General features: G+C 48.1%; 1 protein-coding gene across 1 annotated transcript in view; it reads right to left on the reverse strand.

Annotated features, from left to right (window-relative positions):
• SLC22A3 (solute carrier family 22 member 3) overlaps nucleotides 1-27011 on the reverse strand; it is a 113794-nt gene that overhangs the window by 17062 nt on the left and 69721 nt on the right. Inside the window, exons 6-7 of the mRNA XM_075554293.1 lie at nucleotides 5850-5947; nucleotides 5513-5727 (exon numbers count right to left, since the gene is read on the reverse strand). Of these exons, the coding sequence (XP_075410408.1) occupies nucleotides 5513-5727; nucleotides 5850-5947 (313 nt within the window). The remainder of the gene's footprint in view (nucleotides 1-5512; nucleotides 5728-5849; nucleotides 5948-27011) is intronic.

Genomic DNA, 27011 nt, shown 5'->3' on the forward strand with positions numbered 1-27011 from the left:
GTTTTCAAAGATTCAGGATTTGGAAAGAAACAAAATGTAGCCTCTTGGAAGGCACCTCCGACCTGGAATTTCTGAAATAAAACTAAGGGTAACCTTCCTCACGGAGGGCCCCCAGGAAGACCCAGGCGCCCACGCTTCCCTCTCAGAGAAGCGAAAGACAACTTTGCCATTTCAAAAGGAGGAGGCTTGCCAACACCTCCCGGTCTGTGGCCACCCCCACCCAATAAGATGGCACTGGGGCAGGGATAAAGCAAGTCCTTTGTTCCCAGCCTCTCACTCGGAGCTCACAAATGTGGGTCAGAAGCAGTGTCTCACCGGGGGAGGCAGCCAGAGAAGTGGCATCTCCTACCCGAAGTCCAGTGAAGCGTGGGGGGCGGTGGTGCAGCGGGTGGGGGTGGGGTGGGGGTGTGGTGGGGGTGGGGGTGGAGGTGGGCAGAGCTGTTTTCTGTGAGGTCATTTTAGGAGCTGCTTCCTCTCCTAGCCTCATCAGCATTCCTCACAGGGCTCCCTCTGCTGCTCAAAGCTTCCAGAAGCAACTAGAGGGAAGGGCCTTTGGAATGTTAATTCCACAGCCTGAACTGGAAGGCAGGACTGTGGGCTCAGAGGGAGGCAGTGAGCAGACATGGAGCACAGGGTCTCTGAAACCTCTTCTTGCCAGTCTGGAACCAGTGACTGTACAAGTGGTTGGTGGCTGTAAAAGTCACCAAGCCTATTGTTGGCTACAGAAATAAAATGTGGCCCGAATAAGATCAGTTCCTTTTCCCCTCTGGCTAAGCAGGACTTTTAAGTTTCACTTTTTCAATCTGGAGAAACCACAAAATAGAACCGATTAGACAAATAAATAAATAAATAAAGTGTAGGTTTTCTAAGCAGTTTTGGGGTGTTCTGAAAGGAGCACACCCTGCCATCTGCCCCCTCAAAAAAAGCCCCCAAGAATTTCCTCTGTGTCAGTCATGACTCACGTGTGTCAGGGTAGAATTGGGCTTCCATGGCTGGCTTTGGGGCCAAAGATCACCACGCCTTTCTTCTGAGGTGCCCGCTGAGAAATTCCAGCCTTTCAGTTAGCAGCCTCACACGCTAACGATTGGCACCACGCTAATTGCCATGGAGCAGTTACTCTTGGGGCTGCTCACCGCAAGGTCAGCAGTTTGAAACCACTAGGAGGAGCAAGATGATGCTTTGTACTCCCGTAAAGAGTTTCAGTCCTGGAAACCCACAGGGCCAGTTCTACCCTATCGCATGGGCTAACTGAGTCAGCATGAGCTTGATGGCAGTGAGCGATTACCACCCTGGAGAAGGGCATCCTGCTCAGTAGTCAGGGGGCAGCGAAAAGGAGGCAGGCCTTTGATGAGATGGATGGACACAGTGGCTGCAACCCTGGGCTCAAACACACGGCCAATTGTGAGGATGGTTCAGGACTGGGTGGTGTCTTGTTCTCCTCGGGGTCCCTGAGAGTCAGAACCGAGTCAATGGCCCCTAACAACAAACTCAGGGTAGGGATAAAGAGGTGACCAAGACTCGATAGCATTAAGGAACAGACACGTTCTGATCAGCCAGACTCTCCACCTCTGAGAATGTCAGGTCAATGAGGTCAAGGTGAACCCTTGGCTTTTGCTTTTCTTGCCCGGCCCTCCCTAGGTAGCGGAGGGCTCCCTTCTCTGTCCCACAGGTTGGCATTCATCAACCCCTTCGTGGATGGGTCTATCTGACATGCCGGAGTTCATCAGATTTCACAGAACAGACAGACGTGTCTGCAAAGCATGGCTCTCCTGACTCCAGGCTGTGCCGTGTGGACCGGCTCCTCCCTCATCCCTGGTTCTCCGAGGAGAATCAGACAGGACAGGCTTCCCGGAGGGCCAGCTCCCCCACCTCTGTCCCCCATAACCCCCCACTTTCTACTCCCTAGAACCTGGAAATGATGAACTTGCTCGAATTCACGTGCTCCCTGGGAGTGAAAAGGCCTCCAGAGCAGCCCCTGCTGTGCTCAGGGGCAGAGAGGAACTGGTGTGTGACAGCACCTTTGGGCCTCATTGGCCACCTCTGCTTGGCGTTGACCCTGTGCAGTCCGCCAATCCATCAACCTCACCCCTGAGCACCTCTGATCTCATGCCCCGCCACCCAGCACCCCTGCCACATCTGTACTGCGTCCTATCACCGGCCCCCACCCTCATCTCGACTCTTCGTGTCCAAAGTGCTGTGGTGTTGACAGGTTACCCCTCGATGCCGGGCAGTGGCCAGGTTGCCAGCGGGCACACACGGCTCGTCTCCCAGAGCCTGTCCTTCTCAGTTTCTGTGGGAACATCATTGCCCAATCATGACAGAGCACAGCAAGTCCTGAATCCAGACGGGCCTTAGAACGCGTGGCTCTACCTCGTACTGTGGAACCCGCTCCTACCTGGCCCTGTGGGGACATGCTCTCATCCTTCATGCTGCTGCGTTTGTCTCCCGGGGCTGCTGTCGCAATAAAAAATGACCTCAAAGGAGCAGTGAAAACCTTGTCTGCTGATTCCCCACTCTGATGTACCCTGGACCTAATCTAGTTTCCAACATTTTCTGGATTGTTGCTGTTGTTCATATTAGGGTTTGTCTCAGATGTGGTAGGTCATTGGGAGGGGTCACCCTCTTGAAGTTGTGCTATATGCTTTCCTGTTCTCCGGTGTAGGACCCCCAGGACTGATGAACCTACAGGGACAGCAAAGGTGTCAGGGGCCGGGGCAGGGGATACAGTGGTGGTGGTGTGAAACTGATGTGATTCAATGATGAATGACATGATATATGTGTGTCAAATCCCAATTTTAAAAAAGTGGGAGGCGGCTTTACAGAATGGCATTTATTATCTTGTGATCCAGGAGGCGAGAACACCGAATTGAGAGCATGGAGCTGCGGAGAGGCCCTGGGTTGGTGTCTATCTCTCCGTTTCTTTCTTGTTTTAAGATGCAACTTAGAAGTGATTATGTTCATTATCAGTTTAAAGAAATATATATATTTTCAGGTGAAGGAGAAATGCACATGGATGGAGCCTCCAGTGAGTTCTCTCTGAGCATCGGCAGGGATGTGAGTGGTCTTGCTCTCCTGCCGAGTGCACGGGAGAGTGGATGAGAGGAGATGTAGCTAGGTTACCACTTGACACTGTATCATGTGATCTCTCCGTTTTGACCCATTTTAAAGTTTTAGTTCTTCATCTTTTCTGCCATCTCTTTAATTGGGGTTTGTTTCTATTCTATTTTGCTAGTATTGTGAGTTATTTTGTGTCTGTATGGTTTTCACTCTGTGAGACCCAGGATGGGGGAGTCGGCAGGAAGAGTAACTGAAGTAGCGATTTCTTGGGGGCATGAGAAGGGAGGTGGGGAGTGTGTGTGTGTGGGGAGGTATGAGGAGTTGTTAACAAGGAGTACAAGAAAGCAGACGATTTTTCTGGGATTAATTATAGTGGTAATTGTATGGGTCTTCTTGATATGATTGGACTATTGAATTGTTTGATATGTGGACTATGTCCCAATAAAACTGTTTAAAAGAAAAATAAAAATATATAAATAAGTGATTAGGTTTAGGCCTACCCCAGTCTGGTAGGGCCTCACTAACATAACAAAAGAAATCCTTTATTGCCCATCAGGCTTGCAGTCATGAGCCCAGGGTGTTAGGGTTTTAATGCAGATTTGGGGGGGGTTGTACAAGCCAACTCATCACCCATGCTTGGTCCTTATGTCCATGAAGGTCCCCTAATGACCCAGAGATGGCTAAATCCGGTAACAAACAAATCAACAACAACCAAACTCGCTGCCATCCAGCCGATGCTGACTCATTTTACCTAGAGGGCAGGTCAACCCACCCAGTGGGGTTCTAGCCTGTGAGCCCTGTCTTTCTCTCAAGGGGTTTCAAACTGCTGACCCCAGGGTTAGCAGCCTGACACATAACCACTGTGCCACTAGGGCCGCTTTAAATCCGATAAACAGGTCTATCATTTCATTTGTCACAGTGAATGGTGGCAGGATTACAGTGTCTACCAGCCTCGTTTTTGTTATTAGGTGCCATGGAGTTGGCTCTGATCCGCAGAGACCACAACAGAACGAGACATTGCGCGGCCCTGCACCAGCCTCACAATCGCTTCTCTGCCTGAGCCCGCTGATGGCGCCACTATGTCCAGCCAACTTGTGGAGGGGCTTCCTCTGCTATGCTGCCCCTCCTTTTTATCAAACATGATGTCCTGGGACTGGTTTCTCTTGACAATATGCCCAAAATATGGAAGATGAAGTCGTGCCATTCTTGCCTCCGAGGAACGCCCTGATCTGTCTTACTTCCACGTACTGTGGTAGCTGGGGTGTTGCTGGAAGTGACGTCATGGTGTTTTAAATGCCAGCAGAGTGACCCAAAGTGAACGAGTTTCAGCAGAACTTCCAGGCTCAGAACAGACAATGACTAAGGCCTCGGCTCCCCGTCTTGGAGGAAGAAGCTGCTGACAACCTGAAGCACAGCTGCAGCCCTCAGTAGACATGAACGTCTCGAGGGCCAGAATGACCTCTCCTTTGACCTTGCAGTCTCCGTACCCACGTGTGTCGAGGATTAGGCTCGCCATGACCAATGACACCACAAATGGAATAGCCAGGAAAGGTGATTAAAGTAAAAACAACCATTTTAAGAGCTGGCTGTTTTGTTTTGAGTATAACGGAAGTATTTCTTTAATGCTTTTTTTCATGCAGATAAGGGTGCATACACTACATACACACTGCATTCCTTATTAATTGATTTTGAGATGAACTTGTTTATCACAAAAGATTCCAAGTCCATTTTCAATTTTACTTTTCCTCCCCCCACCCCCACCTTTTTTAAGCCACTAAAACCACTATTTAGGCCGGAGGGATAAGGAATCGGGAAGGATTTTTCATTTTTTAAAGAAACACTATTTTTTACACAGCCCATCTCAAGAAACGAAATCAACAACTATCCTATTAAACCCTCCACCGACGTGGTGAAAATGTTTGTCTGTTTTTTCCTGTCATGCGCTCTAAGACAAACATTTGACTCCCTGACCTTAGAAAGATTCTTCAGCCTGAGGGTCAACTTTGCCTCAAGAACGCGCTCAGGAGGCACACCTGTTACTAACACGGGAACTGCCCAGGAGTTCCTTCTTGCCCTGTGACTTTCATTTACAAAGACTATTGGTTTTCCATTCAACAATTCAGACACAGTTTTGTTTTGTAATGTTGACTACTATCTCCACAAGGGAACCAGGCATTCCGAGCTGGTGTGAGCCCAACATCCACGTCACTCACAAGGAACACACAACAATTTGAGAGCAACCCCCCCAAATATCTATAGAATGAATCTCTTGGCCCACCGATTATGCAGAGCATGGAAGGATATCACTAAAGCTTGGGGGGGGGGGGTAATGATACATTTCCTATGGACATATCCTTCCTAGACTTGACTACTATCTTATCGTGTGTGTGTGTGTGTGTGTGTGTGTGTGTGTGTTGTGTTCTTTGGATGCTAAACAGCAGTTGGGGAAGATTACCTTCTGGTAAGAACGCAGTGACGAGGCATGCCACTCCCGCCACGACATTGCTCACAGCAAAGGGGAGGCGGCGTCCAAATCGCTCAATGGTCAGTAAAATCAAGAGAGCTCCAGGCAGCTCCACAACTCCAGAGATGAAAAAATCTATGTAGAGGTTGCCACCTATAATCCCCAGGCGCATGACCAGTCCTTGGTACACCACCGCACTCGTGAACCTGCAGGGACGTTGGGAGACACCAGAGAAGAACAAAGGAGAGGCAAATTCAACCCAAGAGGAAGAAAGGGGAGTCGTGGAAATGTGACAGGACCCCCAAAATCCAACACGACTCAGACTTACCAAGCAAACATAAGTATCAGTGTGCACTTCCTCATTTGAGGCGTTCTCACCAGGTCTAGAAAGGATGGGTTGCTAACTTCTTCATCGGTCACAGTGATCTATGAATGAGAAAAGCATTTATCAGCAGCAATATCCAGCCACATATATTTGCAATATGACAGATGGGTCAAGAACTAGATTCGAGGCTGCTGAGTCAAATCAGCTTACTGAGCTGGCCAGGCTCTTTCCTACTGCGTCCGGCAGCCCTGAGACGTCTCAACCCTCAGCCTTTTCCACAGGTTGACTTCACCAGGAGGTTACCACCCTGAGAACAAATCCTTGGATTATATCAAGATCCTGCTCAACTGCTCTGAGAAAACCAGGAAAGCAAGGTATGTTCTGGACTAAAATGTGCTTATCTATTCATTAAAATGGGAGCAGGGAAATGAGAGGAGGAGTGGCTAATGCCAGGGGGATCCAAACCAATGTTTCTTTGTTTGCTGTTGCTGTTCAGTGTCCACTGGGTCCGTTCTAACCCCGAGCGACTACACACAATAGAAGGAAGCCCTGCCTGGTCCTGTGCCAGGCTGAAAGTGGTTCCTCTGCCCAAGCCCATGGCTACAGCCACTGTGTCCATGCCTCTTGTAGGGGGTCTTCCTCCCTCTCCACGTTACCAAGCATAAGGGCTTTCTCCAGACCACCTGTCAGTTTGTGCTGTGTGGTGCTGTAGCACGGGAAGCCAGGCCACTGGCATTTCAAATGCCAACAGGGCCATCTAAAGTGAAGGTTTCAGCGGAGCTTCCAGACTAAGAACAGACGACAAAGGAGGAAGGCAGACAGCGGCTCCTTCATATACTCCCATCTTCAGACCGTAGTTAGACAATCAAGATATGGTCATGCTAAGTCCAAGGGCACCGGTAGCTTCTCACGCTCCATGCACAAGGCTTAGGTTTAATTCCTGACCAATACCCCTCCTATGCAGCCACCCCCTGTCTGTCCATGGAGCTCTCATACTGTTATAATGCTGACCTGGTTTCGACAGACCCTCCAGGCTAAGATAGGCTAGGTGATCTATTTCAGAAAAGCAGGTAAGGAATCACAATGGTGCAATTTGCATCCCACTGAAGATGGCCCTGGAGATGGAGCACCACCAGTCAGTGTTTCCTTCAGTCGTGCCTGGACTGCCGAGAGTCTGCTGCTGAGTCTAGGGCAGCCAATGGCAATAGCCATGCGAAGTCCAAGAACAAACAGCACAGGTATCGTCTTGCTTCAGTTCACTGACTGAATCTTTTTCTGCGGAAAATATTGCAAAGAGTGGGATTTCAGGGGCACTTAACGTGTGCCCGTGTGGAACCTGCCCATAGACAAAGAGGTGTTCATTCACAAAACAAGGGGATACCGCATGCTTTAAAATCAGGAATGAGTGCATCAGGATCGTATCGTTGCCCATATTTATTCAATCTGCATGCTGAGCAAATAGTCCGAGAAGACTGGCCTAGATGAAGAAGAATGTGGCATCAGGGATGGGGGAAGACTCAAGGACAAGCTGTGATCGGCAGGTGACACCACCCTGCTTGCTGAAGCAAAGGGGACTCGAAGCCCTTGACGCAGATGAAAGACTACAGCCTTCAAAGTGGATGACAACCCAAGGTCAAGAAGACCAAACTCCCCACAACTGGACCAACAGACAACATCATGATCAAGCGGGATGAGACTGAAAAGGTCAAGGATTTCATTTCACTTGGATCACCATCAATTCTCAAGGAAGCCCAACCAAAAACAAGCTGCAAATCCACTGCCACTGAGTAGATTCTGACTCATAACTGCCTTACAGGACAGAGCAGAACTGCCCTTTGGGTGTCTTAGGCTGTGAATCTTTGCTGGAGCAGAAAGCGCCATCTGGATGGACCAGTCCCTGGAACAAGACGGCACGTTTGGTAAAGCAGGGGATCCGCGAAAAAGGGGAAGCCTGTCCAGGAAGACCGTTGCAGTCGATGAAGTGACTTATCAACCGTTCTGAAGGTGGCCCAAGACTGTTCTGTTGTACAGGGGTCACTATGAGTCAGAACTGACTGGATAGCATCTAACAACAACAACAACAACAACAATAACAATAATGAAGCATCATTTTGATCCAGGAAATGTCAGCTCATTGCTATTTGGTCATTCAAGCAGTTGGACTTATCTTGAACTCAAGCCAGCAAATATTTCTTGTTTGCTTGTTACGTATAAGGTGGTAAACAGAAAACAAAGAAGACCAGCAAACCCTCCAGCATAACCTAAGCTGCTTCTAGTCTAGAAGTGGGGAGACAACTGTCCAAAGGACCATCACAGAACTTCCTGAAGCAGCCTGTTTCACCTTCCCAAACCCTGGCATCTTCAGTTACTTCTACTTGGAAGGCCCTTTGGCTACCCCAGTCCTGATTCCACCTTCTCTCAGAGGGCTGTGGGAATCCCTGGGTGGGCCAAACAGCTCAGTGTTTGCCTACTAACTCATGGTTGGGAGTCGTTTGAATCCACTAGTAGCGCTTCCGAAGACAGACATAGTGATAGGCTGCCGGAAAACCCTCCGGAGCACAGCTTCCCATCAACCCCACAGCGACTAACAACAGGAGGTCTTTCTGAACCTCGGATAGAATGGGCCCTCCCGAACTGAGCCTCAGCCGACAGACATCTGCCATTGTTGTTTCAGTGCCTTCAAGTTGGCTCTGACTCATAGTGACCCGATGTCCCACAGAACGAGACACCCCCTGGCCCTGTGCCATCCTCACAATTGTTCTTATGCTTGAGCCCATTGTTGCCGCCTCTGTGTCCGTCCATCTCGTTGAAGGCCTTCCTCTCGTTCGCTGCCCTCCCACCTTCACTTTACCAGGCACAGTGTCCTCCTCCAGGGACCGGGCTCTCCTGAAAACATGTCCGAAGTCTGTAAGAGGAAATCCTGGCATCCTGGTTTCTAAGATGCATTCTGGCCCTATTTCTTCCAAGACGGATCTGATGGTTCTTTTTGCCAGTCCATGGTCCGTTCAATAGTCTTCACCAAAACCATAACTCTAACGCATTGATTTTTCATCAGTATTCTTTATTCAGTGTCCAACCTTCCTATGCATATGAGGCAACTGAAAATACCATGACTTTGGTCACGTGCACCTCAGTCCTCAAAGTAACATCCTTGCTTTCCAAATTTTAAAGAGGTCTTGTGCAGCAGGTTTACCTAATGCAATGTGTTGTTTGTTGGTAGCACCTATATAATTCCATTCCTTCATACGTTACCTATCCTTCTGATCCAGGTGCCGTGGAGCTATTTATAGGGGCGGGGGATAACCAAACTCAAAAATCATTGCCATCAAGCAGATAAGGACTCATAGTGACTCTATAGGAAAGTATGGAATCAGCCCTATGGATCCCTGAGACTGTAACTCTTGTCTTTCTCCCTCAAAGTGGATGGTGGATTTGAACTGCTGAACTTTTGGTTAACAGCCCAACACAAAACTACTATGCCACGGGTGGGGGTGGGTGTCTATGTGGGAAGGGACCATGTGTTTGGTTAATAGCCGAACATAGAAGCAGGAAACCAAGAGTCTAGCCACATCTGGTGGTCAGAAAGCTGCTTCAGTTCTGTCCTATACCCTGAGGCCCTGGCCTAGGAGGGCGGGACCCTTTCTTTCTGTTTACTCAACTCCAGACCTGGCTCCGAGCCCAGGCTTATCGAGCAGTGAGTTTGGTTTTCGGTTTTATCAGCCAATTCACAATGATACCTTTCAAGCATTCCATTCAAAGCTTGTTATCCACACCTCTGCCTGCTCTACGGAAAGTCTCTCTTAGTCTGCACAACAGACACCTTTAGATGACTTTCTTAGAGTAATCAAGTATTCGTTTTTTAAAAAATTATTTAATCATATTATTGGGGGCTTGTACAACTCTTACCACAATCCATGCATCCATCCATTGTGTCAAGCACATTTGTACATTGGTTGCCATCCTCATTCTCAAAACATTTGCTTTCTACTTGAGGCCTTGGTATCAGCTCCTCATTTTTCCCCTCCCTCCCCACTCCCCTCTCCCTCATGAACCCTGAATAATTTATACATTATTTTGTCATATCTTACACTGTCCGACGTCTCCCTTCACCAGACTAATCAAGTAGTAAGGTTTTCCTTCCGTCTCTATTTTCCGTGTCAAGATACGCTTCCCCCATTTCAATATTTCATGACTTGGGTGTCCTACAATCGCACTGTAAGGGTGCAATGCATCACAGATCAGATAGCATGTTCTTCCATACTTCGTGGTGCACAAAACGATGCTGCATCTTAGAACAGCAGTGTTCTAGAGTCAATGAAATACTCATCCTTACCACGATGGAATCTTGGAAGATTGCTAATCGGTCCCTCTAAGAACACTTTCCTCCACTCCTTGGCAGTAGAAGGAACCACATTTTTGCTAAGCACATGGTTCTCTAGCTAGAGTTGCACTTTCTAGACTCACTTTCTTTGATGGGTGGCCCTGAGAGCAGGATCTGACGGACAAGACGTGATTGGAAACATGTGTGCTTCTGGGTCTTGCCATTTAAAAAGAAATGGCATCTCCTTCGGTCGCCATCTTCTCCTTTCAATGGGATGGAGGAAGAGGAAGATGGTGGCAATCCAATTTCAGCTCCTTGATCTGTCACGAGTGATGGGGAGAAACCCTTAAAGGGGTATGCCTGCCTTGGACCACTCACTTGTGGGTGGATGCGCTAGTGAGAAAGAGGCTTTCTCTCTCTTCTGTCACCTTGGTTTGGGGTCTGCGTTTCAGCAGCAGCACAGCCTGGTCCTGCGTCATCCTCACCATTGATGCAACCATCATGTCAGTTCATCTTGTCAAATGTCTTCCTCTTTTGGGCTGTCCCACTACTTGACCAAGCAGGACGTCCTTCTCCAGGGACCAGTCTCTCCTGACAACACGTCCAAAGTATGGGGGACAAAGTGTCACCATCCTTGTCTCTAAAGATCATCTTAATTGTGCCCTGGTGTCCAGATGCCTCCCTAGCTAACCTTCTAAATAGTAAGAGCCCCACAATTTTTTTCTCTGCCTTCACCTCTGCTGCTCTCAAGCAGAGATGGGCGTTTGAAAGTGGCAGACGGGAATTTGGCATGTTGTGATCATGCGTCAGTCGGTCACCACAATGTGTCTGTGATGGCTTTCTATGGGTTACCCGCGTCAAAGTGGCTGACGTCTATGGACTCTGTAATAATGCTAGACTGTGCAACGGACACTTTACACAGATTACATCACTCGATTCTCCTCAAAACCCCACAAGGTCAGTATGTTTATTAACCTGATTTTCTAAATAAGGACAACAGGCTGAGGACACAAAGCACTCGATAGTCGGAAGATGGCTGAGCCAGACAGAACTTGAAATCAGGCCATTGATCACAGTCTTTGTTGACATTCCCCACATTGAACTGCTACATAGGGACAAAGATTTTTATTCTAGGAAAAGTACTTAGAACTGATGTCAAACGTCATTGATGTTGCTATCGATAGAGACACAGAGATATGCACAAAGAGGCTTCAAAAGTTCACGGACAAATGGAATGACAAGATAATGGAATCTCCCCATGAACTTTTGAAGCCATTGGGTGCAGCTCCATGGGAGAAAGACCGGGCCTGTCTGCTCTTGTAAAGACTTCAAGTCTTGAAAACGCATAGGGACATTCTACCCTGTCCCATAGGGTCTCTGAGTAGATGCTGACTTGGTGGAAGTAAGTTACATGTGTGCATGTGTACATATATGTATGTGAAACAGCCACCATTCATCTGTTAGTTGGTCGTGCAGTGGAAAATTCATGCTGCTGTGGTGGTGCAGCTATGCCACCAGAGTTTCCCGTCACGCGTGGTGGCCAGGTGTAAGCGGAGCTTTCAGATGAAGGTGCGCTAGCGCAAAGGCCTGGTGATCTGCTTGTAAAGGAAACCGGCCAGGAAACACATTATGGACGCCAGCACACGGTGATCGGATACAATGTCCAAAGATGCACCCTTCGGCTTGGAATGCTCTCAGAGCACTACTGCAGAGGAGCTGCCTCCTCAAAGCAGAGCGGACCTGCCTGCTATGGATGGAGTACAGATTTCAGGATCTCCATTTACTGATGTGTCAGGAATCGAAATGAGAAGAGCCAGCTGCAAGCTTCCCTGAGCCATCAGAGTGCGGAAGTCATGAGGTATGGATCTGGGCCGTTGTCAAAAGTGGAATGGAATGCATACAGATCCACAGCCTAGGTACTAGTGAGCTGAAATGAACTGATGTTGGCCATTATGAATAAACCGTAGCATCTACTAGGCTGGGAATGATAAAATGAAGAGGAGTGGAGTCCCAATCATAGTCAGAAAGAACACAGTATGATGACTGTCCAAAATTTTAAAAACCACCACTAACGCCAAAGACGCTGCACTAACAAATTAATCAAACATGCCATCAAGATGTATTGATAATTACTGGTGATCAGAATGTGCAAAGTTAGAAATGAAGAATATAGATCATAGGTTCTTTTAAGAGATGGCATTGGTGATGGAAATGAAGCCAGAGATCACGTGGATTTTGCAAGGCCAATGATGCATTCATTGAAAATACAAATTATACATGTGGACCTTGCTAAATGGACTACACAAGGATCAAATCGATTACAGTTATGGAAAAATATGATGGAGACGCTTAATACCATCACTCAGAATAAGGCCAGGGACCAACTGCAGAACAGGCCATCAATTACTCGTATTCAAGTTCAAGTTGTAGCTGAAGAATATTTAAACAAGTTCAAGTCAAAATACGTCTGTGAATATATGTCACCTGAAGTTTAATAAGTCTCTCAAGAATCCATTTGGCTCATTGAACGCTCATGCCTGAATGCCAGACAAGTTGTGAGATGACACCAAGAATATCATACGTGAATAAACCAGAAGGTCATTCAAAAGTCAGCAACAAAAGAGATCAAAATGGATGCCAGAAGAGACTCTGAAAGTCGCCCTTAAATGTAGACTAGCTAGAGCTAAATGAAGAAATGAGGGGTGAAAGAGCTGACTAGACAATCTCAAAGGGCAATGGAGAAGACAAAGTAGTGTCTTATCATGACAGCGGCAAAGACGTGGAGTTAGAAAACCGAAGGGGAAGGACATTCAGTATTTTCTCAAGCTAAAAGAGCTGAAGAAAAACCCAAGCCTCACATAGTAATAGTCAAGGGTTCCATTCCCAGGCAGGGCAAAGATGGCAAGACTTCACCTTACATACTTTGGATATACTTCACGAGAGACCAGTCCCTGGAGAAGGACGTCGTGCTTAGGGAAGTGGAGGGGCAGCGACAAAGAGGAAGGCCTTCAGCAAGAAGGATTGCCACAGGGGCTATAACAGTGGGTTTAGGAACAGCTGGGAGAGTGGTGCAGGACCAGGAAGGGTTGCATTCTGTTGTGCATAGGGCCACCATGGATGGAAACCAACTCCGTGGTACCTAGAAACAAAGACTCCATGAGTAACCAGAAATAGAATAGCGCAGGAAGCATCAACAGAAGACAGAAGGAACAGACAAGGGTCCTGTATCCCTCCCCCCAAAAAAGGCGAATCTTCAAGCATTTCAGGAGGCAGCCTATGACCAAGAACCCACATACCTGAAGGAAATGGTGGATTCAATAGATCTCAGCAGCCCTTGTAGGAAGGGCCATACACTGAAACCAACCTTGTCACCACAGTAGGATGGGTGGGTATAAAGAAACCACAGACTTGTCGCCATTGTTGAGACCCTGGTCTGGCCAGCCCTGCATCCTGCTGTGTCTTTCTAGAATTCCAGACACAGGAGCCAGTAAACGCCCTACTGTCTACGCTCACTTGATTTTCAGTGACTTATCTGGGGGGGGGGGAGGGGGGATTCAATCAGAAAAATGCGTTTGCTTTAGTAATGGTGTATGTTAGGCACAATAATTTCAGACTGCATGATTAAAATGTTTGCTGCCCTTCCTCAATTTGCTTTATGAAACTCCTTGGTACTAGACTTCATTTCAAATGTTTCAGACTTAGAAGCAAGACGTAACAGGGCCCCCGCGTTTCCTGAGCTCAAGCTTCACGCTTAAACTTTAATGCTTTCAACTCAACCAAAAGAATATGAAGTGCTAAGAACGAGTGAAGGCAATCCAGACAATGAAATCCATCTTCTCTGTCTGGTCGATGGAAGGATTAATAGTGCTTCGAAGCGAGTAAGTATTTTGCCACATTTAGGAGCAAATCCAGCTGGTCTTTAATTTACTCGGTGCTTCTCCACAGTGACGCTATTATTCTGAAAGACGACCCGCTTTCTGGGTGTCCAACGACCTTGACAGTCTCGGAGCAATATCTGGGGTGGAGCTAGTCCAGTCAAGTTTTGGCAGCTCCTGCGCGGCGCCTGCTGCAGCAATGACTCTTTTCGAATAACTTCTCGCTCCCTGGTTTCACCATGAGCTCTGCTGACTCTCCGAGGCCCAAAGGTTGCCAGATTTTTGCTCCAACTGAGTCGGGTACGAAAGCACAGGAATGCCGTCCCTGGCTGTGACAGTGACCTCTGCGCCTGTCAGAGAAGGAACAGCGAACCATTTCCCGCTACAACACATGAGAGAAGCATGATCAGGCTCCTGCCTACATCTGTACCCGTCGAAGGCGGAAAACATGGGACCCCCCAACGCAGTGCTTCCCAGTTCATTTCGACTGAGAGAGACCCCACAGGACAGCCCAGAATTGCCCTATAGGGTCCCCTAGACTGCCCTCTTCAAGTATAAGCCCCGGGTCACATCGTCCTCCTGCAGGGTGGCTGGTGGGCCCGAACCACAGACCTCTGGTCCGCAGCCAAGCAGTTAACAGTGGTGCCAGCAGGGCTCCTAAAACCACTCGAAGGAAGCCAAGGCTGTCTCGTCCACTTCCTGCTCTCGAGGGCTCCCTCGCCGCCTTCCCCTTATGGTGAACAATTTAAAACGAACCGTGTGGAAAGGCTATTAGAAATGGAGAACTCCACGCATCCTTAGCGTCTTGGTGTTGCCATCACAGAAATAGCGCCAGTGGTGTGATCGTTATTTTAACCAAGAGAAATGTACTTTCTGAGTGCAGGTGGCCAGGGCACAGGCTGGCACTCCCGCTGTCCACTCTGGGGAAACAGCCTCCCCTCCCCTCACCGTCTGCATTCCTTCCAGGGATCCCCTCAGGACCTCCTCACTCCTCTTGGCATCCAACCCGCTCCTTTCACGTCTCAGCGGTGATGAGCGTTGACACACCCTCTACCCTGAGGGGGCCCATGAGCAGAACAAAGAACCCCCAGGCCCAAATGCAACGACACCCACAGGTATAGGGGTCAGGGTCCCACCCAATTCTACCCCTAACCCATTCAGATGGAGATAGGGCCACCACCACAATCACATCCGAAGCATCTCCATCTTCCCACCTCCAGTTTCCTCTTGCACCCTCTTTCTGCCCCCACCCCACAACCTGTCTTCTGTCAGCACCCCAGTTTTGCCTCTCGTCTTTCATTTCACGGAAATGGGATCATCCGAAGAGCAGTCGGGCGAGGACGGTTGTGCACGCTGCAGCATGGACGCAGTGCCCTTGAACTGCCCGCAGAGCTACGGTGGAATTGCTGTACGCCTTCCTGCGTCTGTTCTCGGGGAAGACAACGATGATGACAGCAAGCAGTCTGAACCACCCCGGCGACCAGGAGGAATCACACAGTCCTTGGGGGCTAGTTTGGCATGCGACCTCCTCCTACCTGCACCCAAGGCCGTCTGAGCCTGGCACACAGACTCTGGTCTGGAGCAGAGGGAGAGGGACAGGGGCTCGTGGTCACATTTTTCTGTTTGGAAGGCCGTTGCCCAGTGATGTCATTCAGAGGGAAAGGTATTGCTCAAGGTTAAGCGGCAGATGCTGGCTTCCCTGTGTTTATTGACTGAGCCTGACTGCTCTTTGCGCCATCCATCCCTTTAACTCTCTTTTAATTCTGCCAAGACTTTGGTTTTACATCAACAATGATGTACTCTATGCGAGAAGATTACTTTATGCCTCTTTTTCTGCTTAATTCAGCTCTATTTGCAATCCTTCCTGGTGCCTTTCTGAAACATTTCCTCCAACTGACATTTGAATTAACATTGCCAAGGAAGAGAGAGAAGTTATAAATCACCATCTGTTATAAACATCATGTGCAGCATTCCCCCATGTGGGAGACAAGCTCAGGTCAGGAAGGACAGCCGGGCTGTGGGCATGGGAATGCACGGGGGACATTTTCTTACTGGGCCACCTGCGGAAACTCTAGGAACCTCAGCCTATCTGTGGCTGGAGGAGCGAAACGCTCACTTCCTTGGGGGAACCTCAAGTTTCAATGGGTAGACCAGTTGGTCAGCAATGCTCTTCCTTGCTAAGTCTTAGGGGATTCACATTTCTTGGCAACCCCAGCCTCCAGGAATAATTTCTAACTACTAACGATCAGTGAAGGAGCCCTGGTGGCATAGTGGTTACTTGTTGGGACACTACTCCCGTAAATAGGTACAGTCCAGTTCTACCTTGTCCGATGGGGCTGCTGTGTGTCAGAACCGACTCCATGACAATGACTTTGACTTTGGACAGTCAGTGGAAAAAAGGCAGCACAAGAAGGGAAAGACGGCCAAGGCGATGGATCGACACAGTGACTGCAGCCATGGGCTCCAACATCACAGCAATTGTGAAGATGGGGCAGGCCGGTCGTGTCTCATTCTGGTGTGCTTTGGATGGCTATGTGTTGGAGCCAACTTGACAATATCAAGTATCCAACAATCAGCAAAGAACCCTCGAGGAAGCGATGGTTACATGCTCACCCACCAATAGAAAGGTCGGCAATTCAAACCCACCCCATAGCTGTGCTGGAGAAAGAGGAGGCCATCTGCTCTGGTGACGTGGCAGTAGCCAAAAAACCCTACAGGGCAGTTTGGCTCTATTTCATGGAGTCTCTCTGAGTCAGAAAGGGATTCTCCGGCACTGACAGGGCTCGAACTGTGTCCCCTCCAGATCCGTGTTGTTAAATCCCAACCTTACAGTGGTTATCATCTCATTTGGGAATGCATTTTCTCTGTTGTGTCAAGCATAGGGTTTTCTACTGCCATGAAAAGTTGTTACAGTCTCAGAAATTCACACGAGCAGTTTCTAGCCTGTCCTGTAGGGTCTCTGTGAGTCAGAATCCACTGAATGGTCAGGAGTTTGGTTTAGGCTCCGATTGATGTAGGATATGCGTATGTCAATCCCTTCTGAGATAGAACAAGAATAGATTGGGCAAGCAGAGATGGGGGGAGAGAGGTGCTAAACCACCCAAAGCTCAGGGAGGAACAGTAACGCAGGAGAGACAAGGCAGACAGACCAGAGCAGACAGACTTCTCGCCTCCTAACCCCTGGGAAAAGGAAGTTCCATTTGTTAAATCTTGTGGAGTTTCCGTGAAGGCTGCACCAGGATAGATGCACAATAGCAGCCAGCAGGGAGGTGGGCTTGTTATTTCTAGACTATAAGCATGCCTCTCATTAATCTCTGCGAGTCCATCAGTAACCCTTACATCCCTCCCTGCACAGGAAGCGCTCCCCAGAGGGTGGTTGTCCGTCTCCTGGAGACCCCAAGGACAACAGGAAGAAGGTTGGCTTGCCCAGAGCCACCTTCACAAATGCTCGTATGTTGGGGTCTATCATGGCAGCCCCTGTGCCGATCCATTTATCGAGGGTCTTACTTTTTCGCCGACTCTCCACTTGACCAAGCGTGAGGTCCTTTTCAATGTTAGTAGTATTTTTTTATACATGTCACCTAACAGTGTGTTTTCAGAAAACATTTCATTTAGTAATTTTCATTCTTTCAGTGGGTAGATGCTAAATAATGCAGCAGGGCCTACAGAACAAATCAGCAACAGTCAAAACAAGAAATAAAAATAGTTACCAGTTATCATCCACACGCACACACCCTCCAGAGGGACGAACAACAGAATCCACGGGAGAAGGGAAAGAGCAGTCAGTGTGAGATAGGAAAATAATAATAATATTTTATAATTTATCAAGGGGTCAGGAGCATGGGAGAGGGGGAGGGAAAAAGCGGAGCTGATACTAAGGGCTCAATAGAAAGTAAATGTTTAGAAACTGAGGCTGAAAATCCTTATGGAAATTGACAGCTCTATCTTTTTTCAGGAATTTGAATAGCACCCAAAGGGGGATTCTTCTTTTAAAAAATCATTTTATTGGGGGCTTATACAACTCTTATCACAATCCATCCATCCATTGTGTCAAGCACATTTGTATGTTTGTTGCTATCATCATTCTCAAAACATTTGCTTTCTACTTGAGCCCTTGATATCAGCTCCTCATCTTTCCCCCTCCCTTTCCGCTCCCCCTCCCTCATGAACCCTTGATAATTTATAATTATTATTATTTTTCATATCTTACACTTTCTGATGTTTCAAAGGGGGTTCATTCAATACATACTTTGATATTATCAAAGGAACCCAGGGGGCTGAGTAGTTAGGGCAGTGGCTGCCAAGCAGAAGGATAGTGGTTCAAAACCACCAGCTGCTCTGTGGGAGAAAGATGAGCCTTTCTATTCCTGGGAAGAGGTTCCACCCCAGGGGCCAGCGCTACCCTGCCTTACAGGGTCACCGAGTCTGAATGAACTCAGTGGCACTGGGGTGGATTCTGTGGTTTGGAATGAAACCCTTGGTAGAGAGAATGGACTCTGTTGCCTTAAAGGGGGAAGAAAAAAAAGGAATGTTTTCTTTGTATCTTGACTTTTTTCCCCATGATTATTTTAAAATGATGTTTAAAATTTTAAATATAAATTAAAACTTAAACACATGATAAAATATATATATACTCCCAATTTGGCACTGCTGACCCCCCGTGCATGTAGGCAGGATCATTTCTTAAAACTGAAACACAAGCACATAAGAGGGAGAGGACGTTCTGCTCGGTAGGGGCCACACGTCAGCACCACCTGGCAGCTGCTGCGAACCAGGCCCCACGGAACGGAGGCTGCATGGGAACAGCCCCCAGAGAGTGGCGTGGGAAGCACTGAGGTCTCTGCATAACCACAGCCTCTCACTGCTGATGGCCTGTAGTCGGTGGTCCTCCTGGAGCCCAGGGCGGGGAAGGCATGGGAGTCTCCCAGACCTAGTGGGAAAAACACTGCTGACCAGCAGGGGGAGGGATTGATCTCTATAGGCAGGTTTTCCATCTGTTGCAATATTTCCCCAGGAAACATCCAGAAGCGGAGGGAGAGGCGGCTTTAGCTCCTCTCGAGTCTAATTGATTTTGTAAACAGGTAATCACAAGGTCTCTGAAGACTCTGTTCCTCCAGGAATGGTTAATCTCTGTGCAGGAGATGAGAAATAAAGAGTAAGGAAGGGCGAAGAAGAATCCGTGTATTTGCATTAGGGAGCTGGCAACGCAAGCCGAGGGACCATGGACCGACGAAAGAACAAACCCTGGTGTCTCGGAAGGAAGAAGTATAGCCAGAATCCTTCTTAGCGGCGAGGGTGCTGAGACCTTTTCTCAAGTACTTTGGACAAGTTGTCAGGAGAGACCAGTCCCTGGAGAAGGACACCGTGCTTGGTAAAGTGGAAGAGGAAGATCCTTCACAGGACAGACGGACACAGTGGCTGCAACAATGGGCTCCAACATAAGAACAATGGAGAGGGAGGTGCAGGATCAGGGGGTGTTCGGTTCTGTTGTGTATCGGGTCGCTCTGAGTCGGAACGGACCCATAGAAACCCTATACACGGCACCTACCAACAACAGCGGTGTCTGCTGTCAATCAACTATCATGTGGGGATCTCGTGGTCATCTAATTAGAGGCGTGGTTCATTTTTTTTGATATGTTGGGAACCACCCTCAACGCTAGATGGTTGCTAGCTTTTATAGACCTACAGCCTTCGGTGCAGACTACATCCCAGCGGAAGGGAAACAATAATCCTCACAAGCAGTAAGCCCCATCATGATCATGATGAAGCGACCGAGGCAGTCGAGGATTTGACTTTAGTTGCATCCGCAATCAGTGCTCACAGAAGCAGTATCAAGTCATCAAAGTACATGTTCCATCGGGCAAATCTGTTATAAAAGACCCTTTAATGTATTCAAAAGCAAAGACATCATTTGGGGGACACCTGACCCAAGCCATGATCTTTTCAATTGTCCGATGTATATGTGAAAAGTGGACAATGAAGGCTGACTAAAGCAGAACTGATGCCTTTGAATTAGGGTGGCGGCAAAGAATATTGAAAGTGTCACAGATGAACTGAAAAACAAAAAAATCTGTCTTGGAAGAAGTGCAGACAGAATGCTTCCTGGGATTGAGGGTGTTGAGATTTCATCTCTTGTGCTTCCGGGAGGGACCAGTCTCTGGAGAAAGAAAATCGTGCTTGGGAAGAGTAGAGGGTCACAGAAAAAAGAGGCAGACCTCCGAGGCAGACCTCTGAGAGATGGACTGGCACCAAGTCTGGAGCAACAGACGGCAAAAAGGGTGAAGACAGTGCAGGACCGGGCAGTGCTGTAATATGGCCTCCATCGCTTGGAGCCAAATCAGTGGCACCTAACTAGAGCAATACCTACCTAGCACCACGACGATACGAACCATAACAGGAGCCACAGATGCGAGCCACACATGACACAGAACCCTGGCAAAAGCAAGACAAATCCTAGACGTGGTAGGTTTTAATAATAGCTTATTTAAACCAACACTTTGTATATTCCAAACATTAGCCTTCCAAGATGCAACCCATATGAAATTGTTAGTGAGGCATCTTATGTACATTGTTCACACTAATTCTTCCAACTCCATTGTGCTCTTGACTCTGACCGTGCACTTCGATGGAGACCAGCCACGTTTGACGTGCTCTGTCGCCACAGAAATTGGGGCCAGCCCTTTCCTTAGTTAAGATTCTTTGTTGGGAAGATATTTTGTTCTATCCGTGTGTGTCTGGCCGGAGAGAGGGCCTCTCCCCCTCACTTGACTGGGCAAGCCGCCCAGAACAGCAAGAGTGCATCTGCACTGAGGTCTCCCGGGACCCGGGGCTGCCTAGATGTCAGCAGAGGTTAACGGGCTGCAGCTGGGGGTCAGGGATGGGAACATTTCTTCATTCCTTAAAAACAAACGGAAAGGAGGTGGGTTTTTTTAATTGGGGGTGGGGGGTGGGAAAGGGAGGGGACAAGAAAGGGTGTAAAAAGAAACAAATGTCCTGGCAGTTGCAAGTTGAACCCTACAGACTCAACCAATGCCCACCTGTCACTGTGTGGTACTGCGGTGGCTTGCCTGTTGTGGTGAGGCTGGAAGCTGGACACCCCCCGCCCCCAGCAGAGTCACCTAAGGTGGACAGTTTTCACTAGAGTTTCAGACTAAGAGACGCTAGGAAGGAAGGCCTAGCAACCCACGTGTTAAGAGAAGCCCATGGAAATCTTCAAGATCCCAGCAGAGTCCGGTCTGCTTCAGACACAGGCATCAGGAGGACTTGGTCTCTGGTGGAGAGCATCTTGTTTGATGAGGAGAGCGCCAACGAGGGAGAGAGACCCCTGTGAGATGGATTGGTGGAAGGTCATGGGTTCACAGACGCCAGCAGTAGGTATTGAGGACCAGCCCAGCCCTGGGGCATGTTTCTTTCGCTTGTACCTAAGCTCACCAGGAATTGGAGCCGACTTGACGGCAACCATCTATCTACTTGCCTAGAGATGAAACATTTGGGGCCGGGGGGTGGGGGTGGGGGGATAAAGCACACTCACACCTGTGCTAGTGGATTGAACTGAGCACACCCCTCAGACTTTCTCATCACACCCGACAACTCACTGCCACCGAGTCTATTCCGACTCACAGGGACACGTTAGGACAGGCTAGAACTGCCTCTGTGGATTTCCAAGGCTTTAAATCTTTACAGGGGTAGAAAGCCTCGTCTTTCTCTTGAGGACCAGCTGGTGTTTTCAAACTGTTGATCTTGAGGTTAACAGGCCAGCGTGTGGCCCACGATGCCACCAGGGCTGCAACAGCACAAGCACTGATCAATGCCAAGTATTGAAATGAAAATGTTCTTAATCTTAAATTGAAGGGAAAAAAACCCAATGCCTTAAACTACAGCAGTACATATGAATCTATCAATTTTTAGTTCTAAGGCTAGGCACGTGAATTATCTGTAAGTCACTAGCCAGGCAAGGGTTTTTTGAAGACAGAGAGGAAGAGAGGAGTCCACACAAATCATTTGACAGACCACAGATCCGAACCCAAACCACATTCCCCAGCCCATCGCAATGCTGACAGACATTTGTTTTGGCCTCCTGAAAGCTTGCTTCAGAAATGCTTTTAAGAAGAGCCCGGTCTTTAATAGCAGGATAAAGAAAACAGGCAAATGTAACTCACCACCGCCTCCCCCCGCACTAGCTGAGGGATTCATTCCCACCAGGTCTGGTCAACCTGCCCTAAACCTGATTCTCTTCTCTGGCTGGTCAGGATGGGCTTCCAGGGCTTTGCAGGATTCATTGCTTGGCTAGATCCCTGGCAGGTGCCTTCCTGTCTGGGCCGGGCCCTCTACTCTGGGGTGACTACTCTCTGCACATGGGCCTTGGTAGTTCAGTGGTAGGTAGTTCCGTGGGGAAGACTTGCATTCCATGCCCTTCCAGTGCACCTCCTGGGCGGTCACCACCCATCTGTCTCTGGAGGGCGGTGTGTTGCAGTGAAACAGGTTTCAGACAGACCAGGAAGGAAGGTACTTTGGACCTATCCCATACTTTGACCACGTTACCAGGAGGGACCAGGCTCTGGAGGACATCTTGCTTGATAAGGCCCTCAGTCAGACAGTCTGAGACACTGGCTGTAACAGAAAGCTCCCACACGGCAATGCTTGCGAGTGACGGAGCAGGACCTACGGTGTTTCTGTGGTGCGTGGGGTCACCATGATTGGGGAATAATTTGATATCATCTAATGACAATACATATCAGGGTCTTAAAAAATTCATGGAAAAATTCCATTAGCTTTCAATTCCATTTGCCATGAACAATTTTAAGCCCCCTTGCACATAAACACACACACACACACACAAGGATAAGTAAACGAAAATATTGCTACTAAGATTCCAATGTATACATGTATGGGTTTATCCCGAGACAAATACGTTTCAATATGTTTCTATCAGTGGATGAATGCTGGCAAGTTCTCACAGTAACACACTGGTCTTACTTTCACTTGAATTCCTTCAACAACAAAAAAAGGATACTTTTTTTGTGGCCATGGGACCAATAAGTTTGAGGTCAGGGCTTATATACGATTATTTTTCACATGACTCCACTAGGCATGGTCTTACATCAGCACGTGTCTGGGAATGCTGTCCCACCCGAGACAACAGTGCTTCGATGGATCAAACATCTTACAGAAGCTGGAAAGCACTCCCCGATGAATTCCAGGCCAAGAGGTCCGCTCAGAAGGTTCTGGCAACTGGTTTGGGGGATTCCAAAGGGGTTACCTTGATATATTTTCTTGAAGGACATGAGACATTCAAGGGAGTTTATTATGCTGAAGTTTTAGAAAAAGACCTAAACACCTTAAAATACATTGGTGAAAAAAAATGCTAGGAAAATTTTATGCCTTTGTGACAACATGCCAGCTCCTTCTTTGAGCGCAGTAAGCCTACCGATCCTACGAGAATTCCCATGGAAAACCTTTCCGCATCCTCTCGACAGCCCTAATCCTGTGCCTTCAGGCTGCTTGTGTTCAACTCTCCAAGAACCTTGAAAATCCAGAAGATTTGAGTTCCTTAACAATACCTCACAACTGCCACTTGGATGTGATGTTGACTGGAGAGCCCTTTCTCCTGGGAAAGGCTGTTTTAGGTGCCATCGAGGCAGGTGCAACAGAAGGAAATGTGATCGAGTCCCGCATCATCCTCGCCACTGCTCGTCGGCGTGAGCCCGTGGTGGCAGACACGGTGGGAATTCATTCTGTTGGGGACCTTCCTCTTTTTCCACGGCGCTGTGCTCTCAGGCGTGATGTCCTTCTCCAGGGACCTTCCTCTCCTGGTAACATGTCCAAAGAACGCGAGACGAAGTCTTGCTGTCCTGGCTTCTAAGGAACATTCTGGCTGTCCTTCTCCCAAGACAGATTTGTTTATTCTTCTGGCCGTCCACAGTACTGTCAATATTCATTGCCAACGCCAATTCAAATGTATTGAATTAATATTTGGTCTTTCAGGAAGGTTGATAGAGATGGAAACCTGACCTTGAGAAGTCTACAGTACTACATGGAGGCCATGTCGAGAAGCAATAACTTCACTTTTTGATATTTTGTTTAAATATCAGTTTCTATGACATGGTAGCAATAATTTTTTACTCATCCCTGCTTACGTGTGTGCACGCACGTGCGCGTGCATGTGTGTAACCCATCTATCTAGAGGCATACATAGAGAGAGATTAATTGCTTTTAAGGAATTGGCTCATGGGATTGCTGGGATGGGCAAGAACAAATTCCCAGGGTAGGGGAGGAAGCCTGGAAAGGCAGGTGGGATCCTTCTTCTAAGAACCCCCAGTTTTAGTTTATCAGAGGTACATCTCCTAAGAGTCCATGGACTGTAAATATGAATCACAGAAATAAAATACCTTCCTGGCAACACGGAGACGAGTCTCTGACCAAACAACTGGGTACCACAGGCAGCCAGGTGAACGGAAACACAACAGTTTGTGGCTCTTGTGTGTCATTGAGTGGGGCCACTTTATCCAATCAGGGTTGAGTCGCAAGCATGGAATCAATGAAACAACGTCCCGAACTCTTTGTCTTCTGCAATGATTTAGACCTTGAACTACAACAGCCCCCAAATGAAATAGACTGAAAGGAATTCCAAACACAACACATAGGACTGAGGCTGTGATTCAACTTATGGGATGGGAAAAAAAAATCCCTATTTATTTCACACACACACACACACACACACACACACACACACACACACACCAGAGAATCCCTAGTGGCACAGTGGCTAGTTAAGCGCTCAACTGCTCACTGGTAGATTGACAATTCAAACCCACCACTGGCTCCACAGATGTGGCAGTCTGCTCCTGTAAAGATCAGCACCTCGGCAGGACTACTCTGTCACACACAGTGTCCGAGGAATGGACTCAATGGCACAGAGAACAACGAAAATCAATCCATAAGGAGTCATGGTGGCAAAATGGTTACGCTCTTGGCCGCGGACTGAAAAGCCGGTGGCTCACAGCCCACAGCTACTCCACAGGAGAAACAGTAGTGGTGGTGGGAACTGCAGTTGAGTCCGTCTGACCCATAGCAGCCTCACATGCAACAGAACAAAACCCTGCTGGTCCGGCACCATCTCACAGTGATTCCTGCGCTTGAGCCCCTGCTTGCAGTCCCTGTGTCCATCCATCTCCCCCGAGGGCCTTCCTCTTTTTTGCCACCTCTCCACTTCACCAAATATGATGCTCTTCTCCAGGGACTGGTCTCTCCTGACAACATGTCCAAAGTTTAGGAGAAGTCTCCACATCCTTGCTTCTAAGGAGGACTGAGATAGTTAAGGCTTATTGTGCCAAACTGGCTGATAAACACACGTGGGATTAATTGAAGGGCGGAGAGATGTAGCTCGGTGAGCCTCACCTTTCTAGTTCTTGGGTCTCTTGCTTTGTGATGGTCGGACCAGGGTGCAGCTGTCTTAGCCAGTTCCATGCTTTAGCTGGCAAGGCTCACTTCCCCGAGGAGAAGCCACGTGGATCTACCCCGATGTAGTCCTGGTGCTGGAGCAGCTGTGTGGAGACCCCTGCCAGCACTGAGATGCTTATAAGCTCACTGATTTGGCTTTCCTCCTGCAGTTGGTATCATTGAGTGTGTTTGGTGAGATGGAGGAGGACTTTGTGGGTTGGTGTCGGACATATGGGCTAATGTTGGACTTAGGGACTTGGACAGCACTGGGTTAGGATGCTTTCCTAATGTACATTTACCCTTTATATGAAACTCTCTGTTATACACACGAGTTTCTGTGGACCTGTTTCCCTAGTTTACCCACATGAACACAAGCACTCTATTGGGCTTCTTCCAGGATAGGTTTGTTTGTCCTTGTCACAGTCCACGGCCCTTTCAACAGTCTTCTCCGGCACCACAATTCAAATGCAGTCATTCTTCGTTAGTCTTTCTTATTCCATGTCCAACATTCACATACATATGAGGCAATGGAGAATACCATGGTCCTGTCCCGCAGCTTTACCCTACGCAACGCATCCTTTGATCTCTTGATTGCTGCTTCCATGAGCAGTGATTGTGGACAAAAGCCTTTGCAAATTCCAACCTCTCCCCATTTATTAACATGTGACCTACTGGTGCAGTTGTGAGGATTTGGGTTTTCTTTACCCTGAGCTGTCATCCATCCTGAAGGCTGCAAACCTTGACCTTCCTCAGCAAGGGCTTCTTTCCTCTTCACGCTCAGCCAGCAAGGCTCTGCCAGCTGCATATTGAAAGTTGTTAGCAAACCTTCCTGCAAACCTGACATCACATTCTTCATCCTGTAATCCAGCTTCTCTGATGATTTGCACAGCATACAGAATGAACAAGTATGGCGAGATGACACAACCCTGACGCCCACCTTTCTTGATTGTAAACCAAGCAGTATTCCCTTGTTGTATTGTTACAGTTGCCTCTTGATCTCTGCACAGGTTCTGCCTATGCACAATGAAGTTGGGGGGGGGTTCCCATTCTTCTCAAAGTTATCCGCAGTTTGTTATGATCCACAAAGTGGAATCCTTTCGTGTACTCCACACTCTAAAGCGGTCTTGTGCAGCATGTTTACCTAATGCAGTATGTCTTTTGATCTCCTGACTGTTGCTTCCATGAGCAGGATTGTGGATTCCCTCGACACCTTCAACTTTCTCCTCCATTTACCATGATGTGACCTATTGGTCCAGTCGTGAGGATTTGGTCTTCTTGACATTGAGCTGTCATCCATACAACCCTTGATCTTCATCAGCAAGTGCCTCAAGTCCTCCTTCCTCACTTTCTGCAAGCAAGTTTCTGTCATCTGCATATTGCAGGTTGTTAATAAGCCTTCCCCCAATCCTGATGCCACATACTTCTTGAAATAAGCCAGCTTCTCTGATTATTTCCTCAGCATACAGATCGAATAAGTATGGTGAAAAGATACTTCCTTCATGCACCCTCTTCCTGATTTTAAAACATGTA

This window comes from Tenrec ecaudatus, chromosome 7, assembly GCF_050624435.1.
Source record: "Tenrec ecaudatus isolate mTenEca1 chromosome 7, mTenEca1.hap1, whole genome shotgun sequence".
In the NCBI taxonomy this organism is placed as follows: domain Eukaryota; kingdom Metazoa; phylum Chordata; class Mammalia; order Afrosoricida; family Tenrecidae; genus Tenrec; species Tenrec ecaudatus.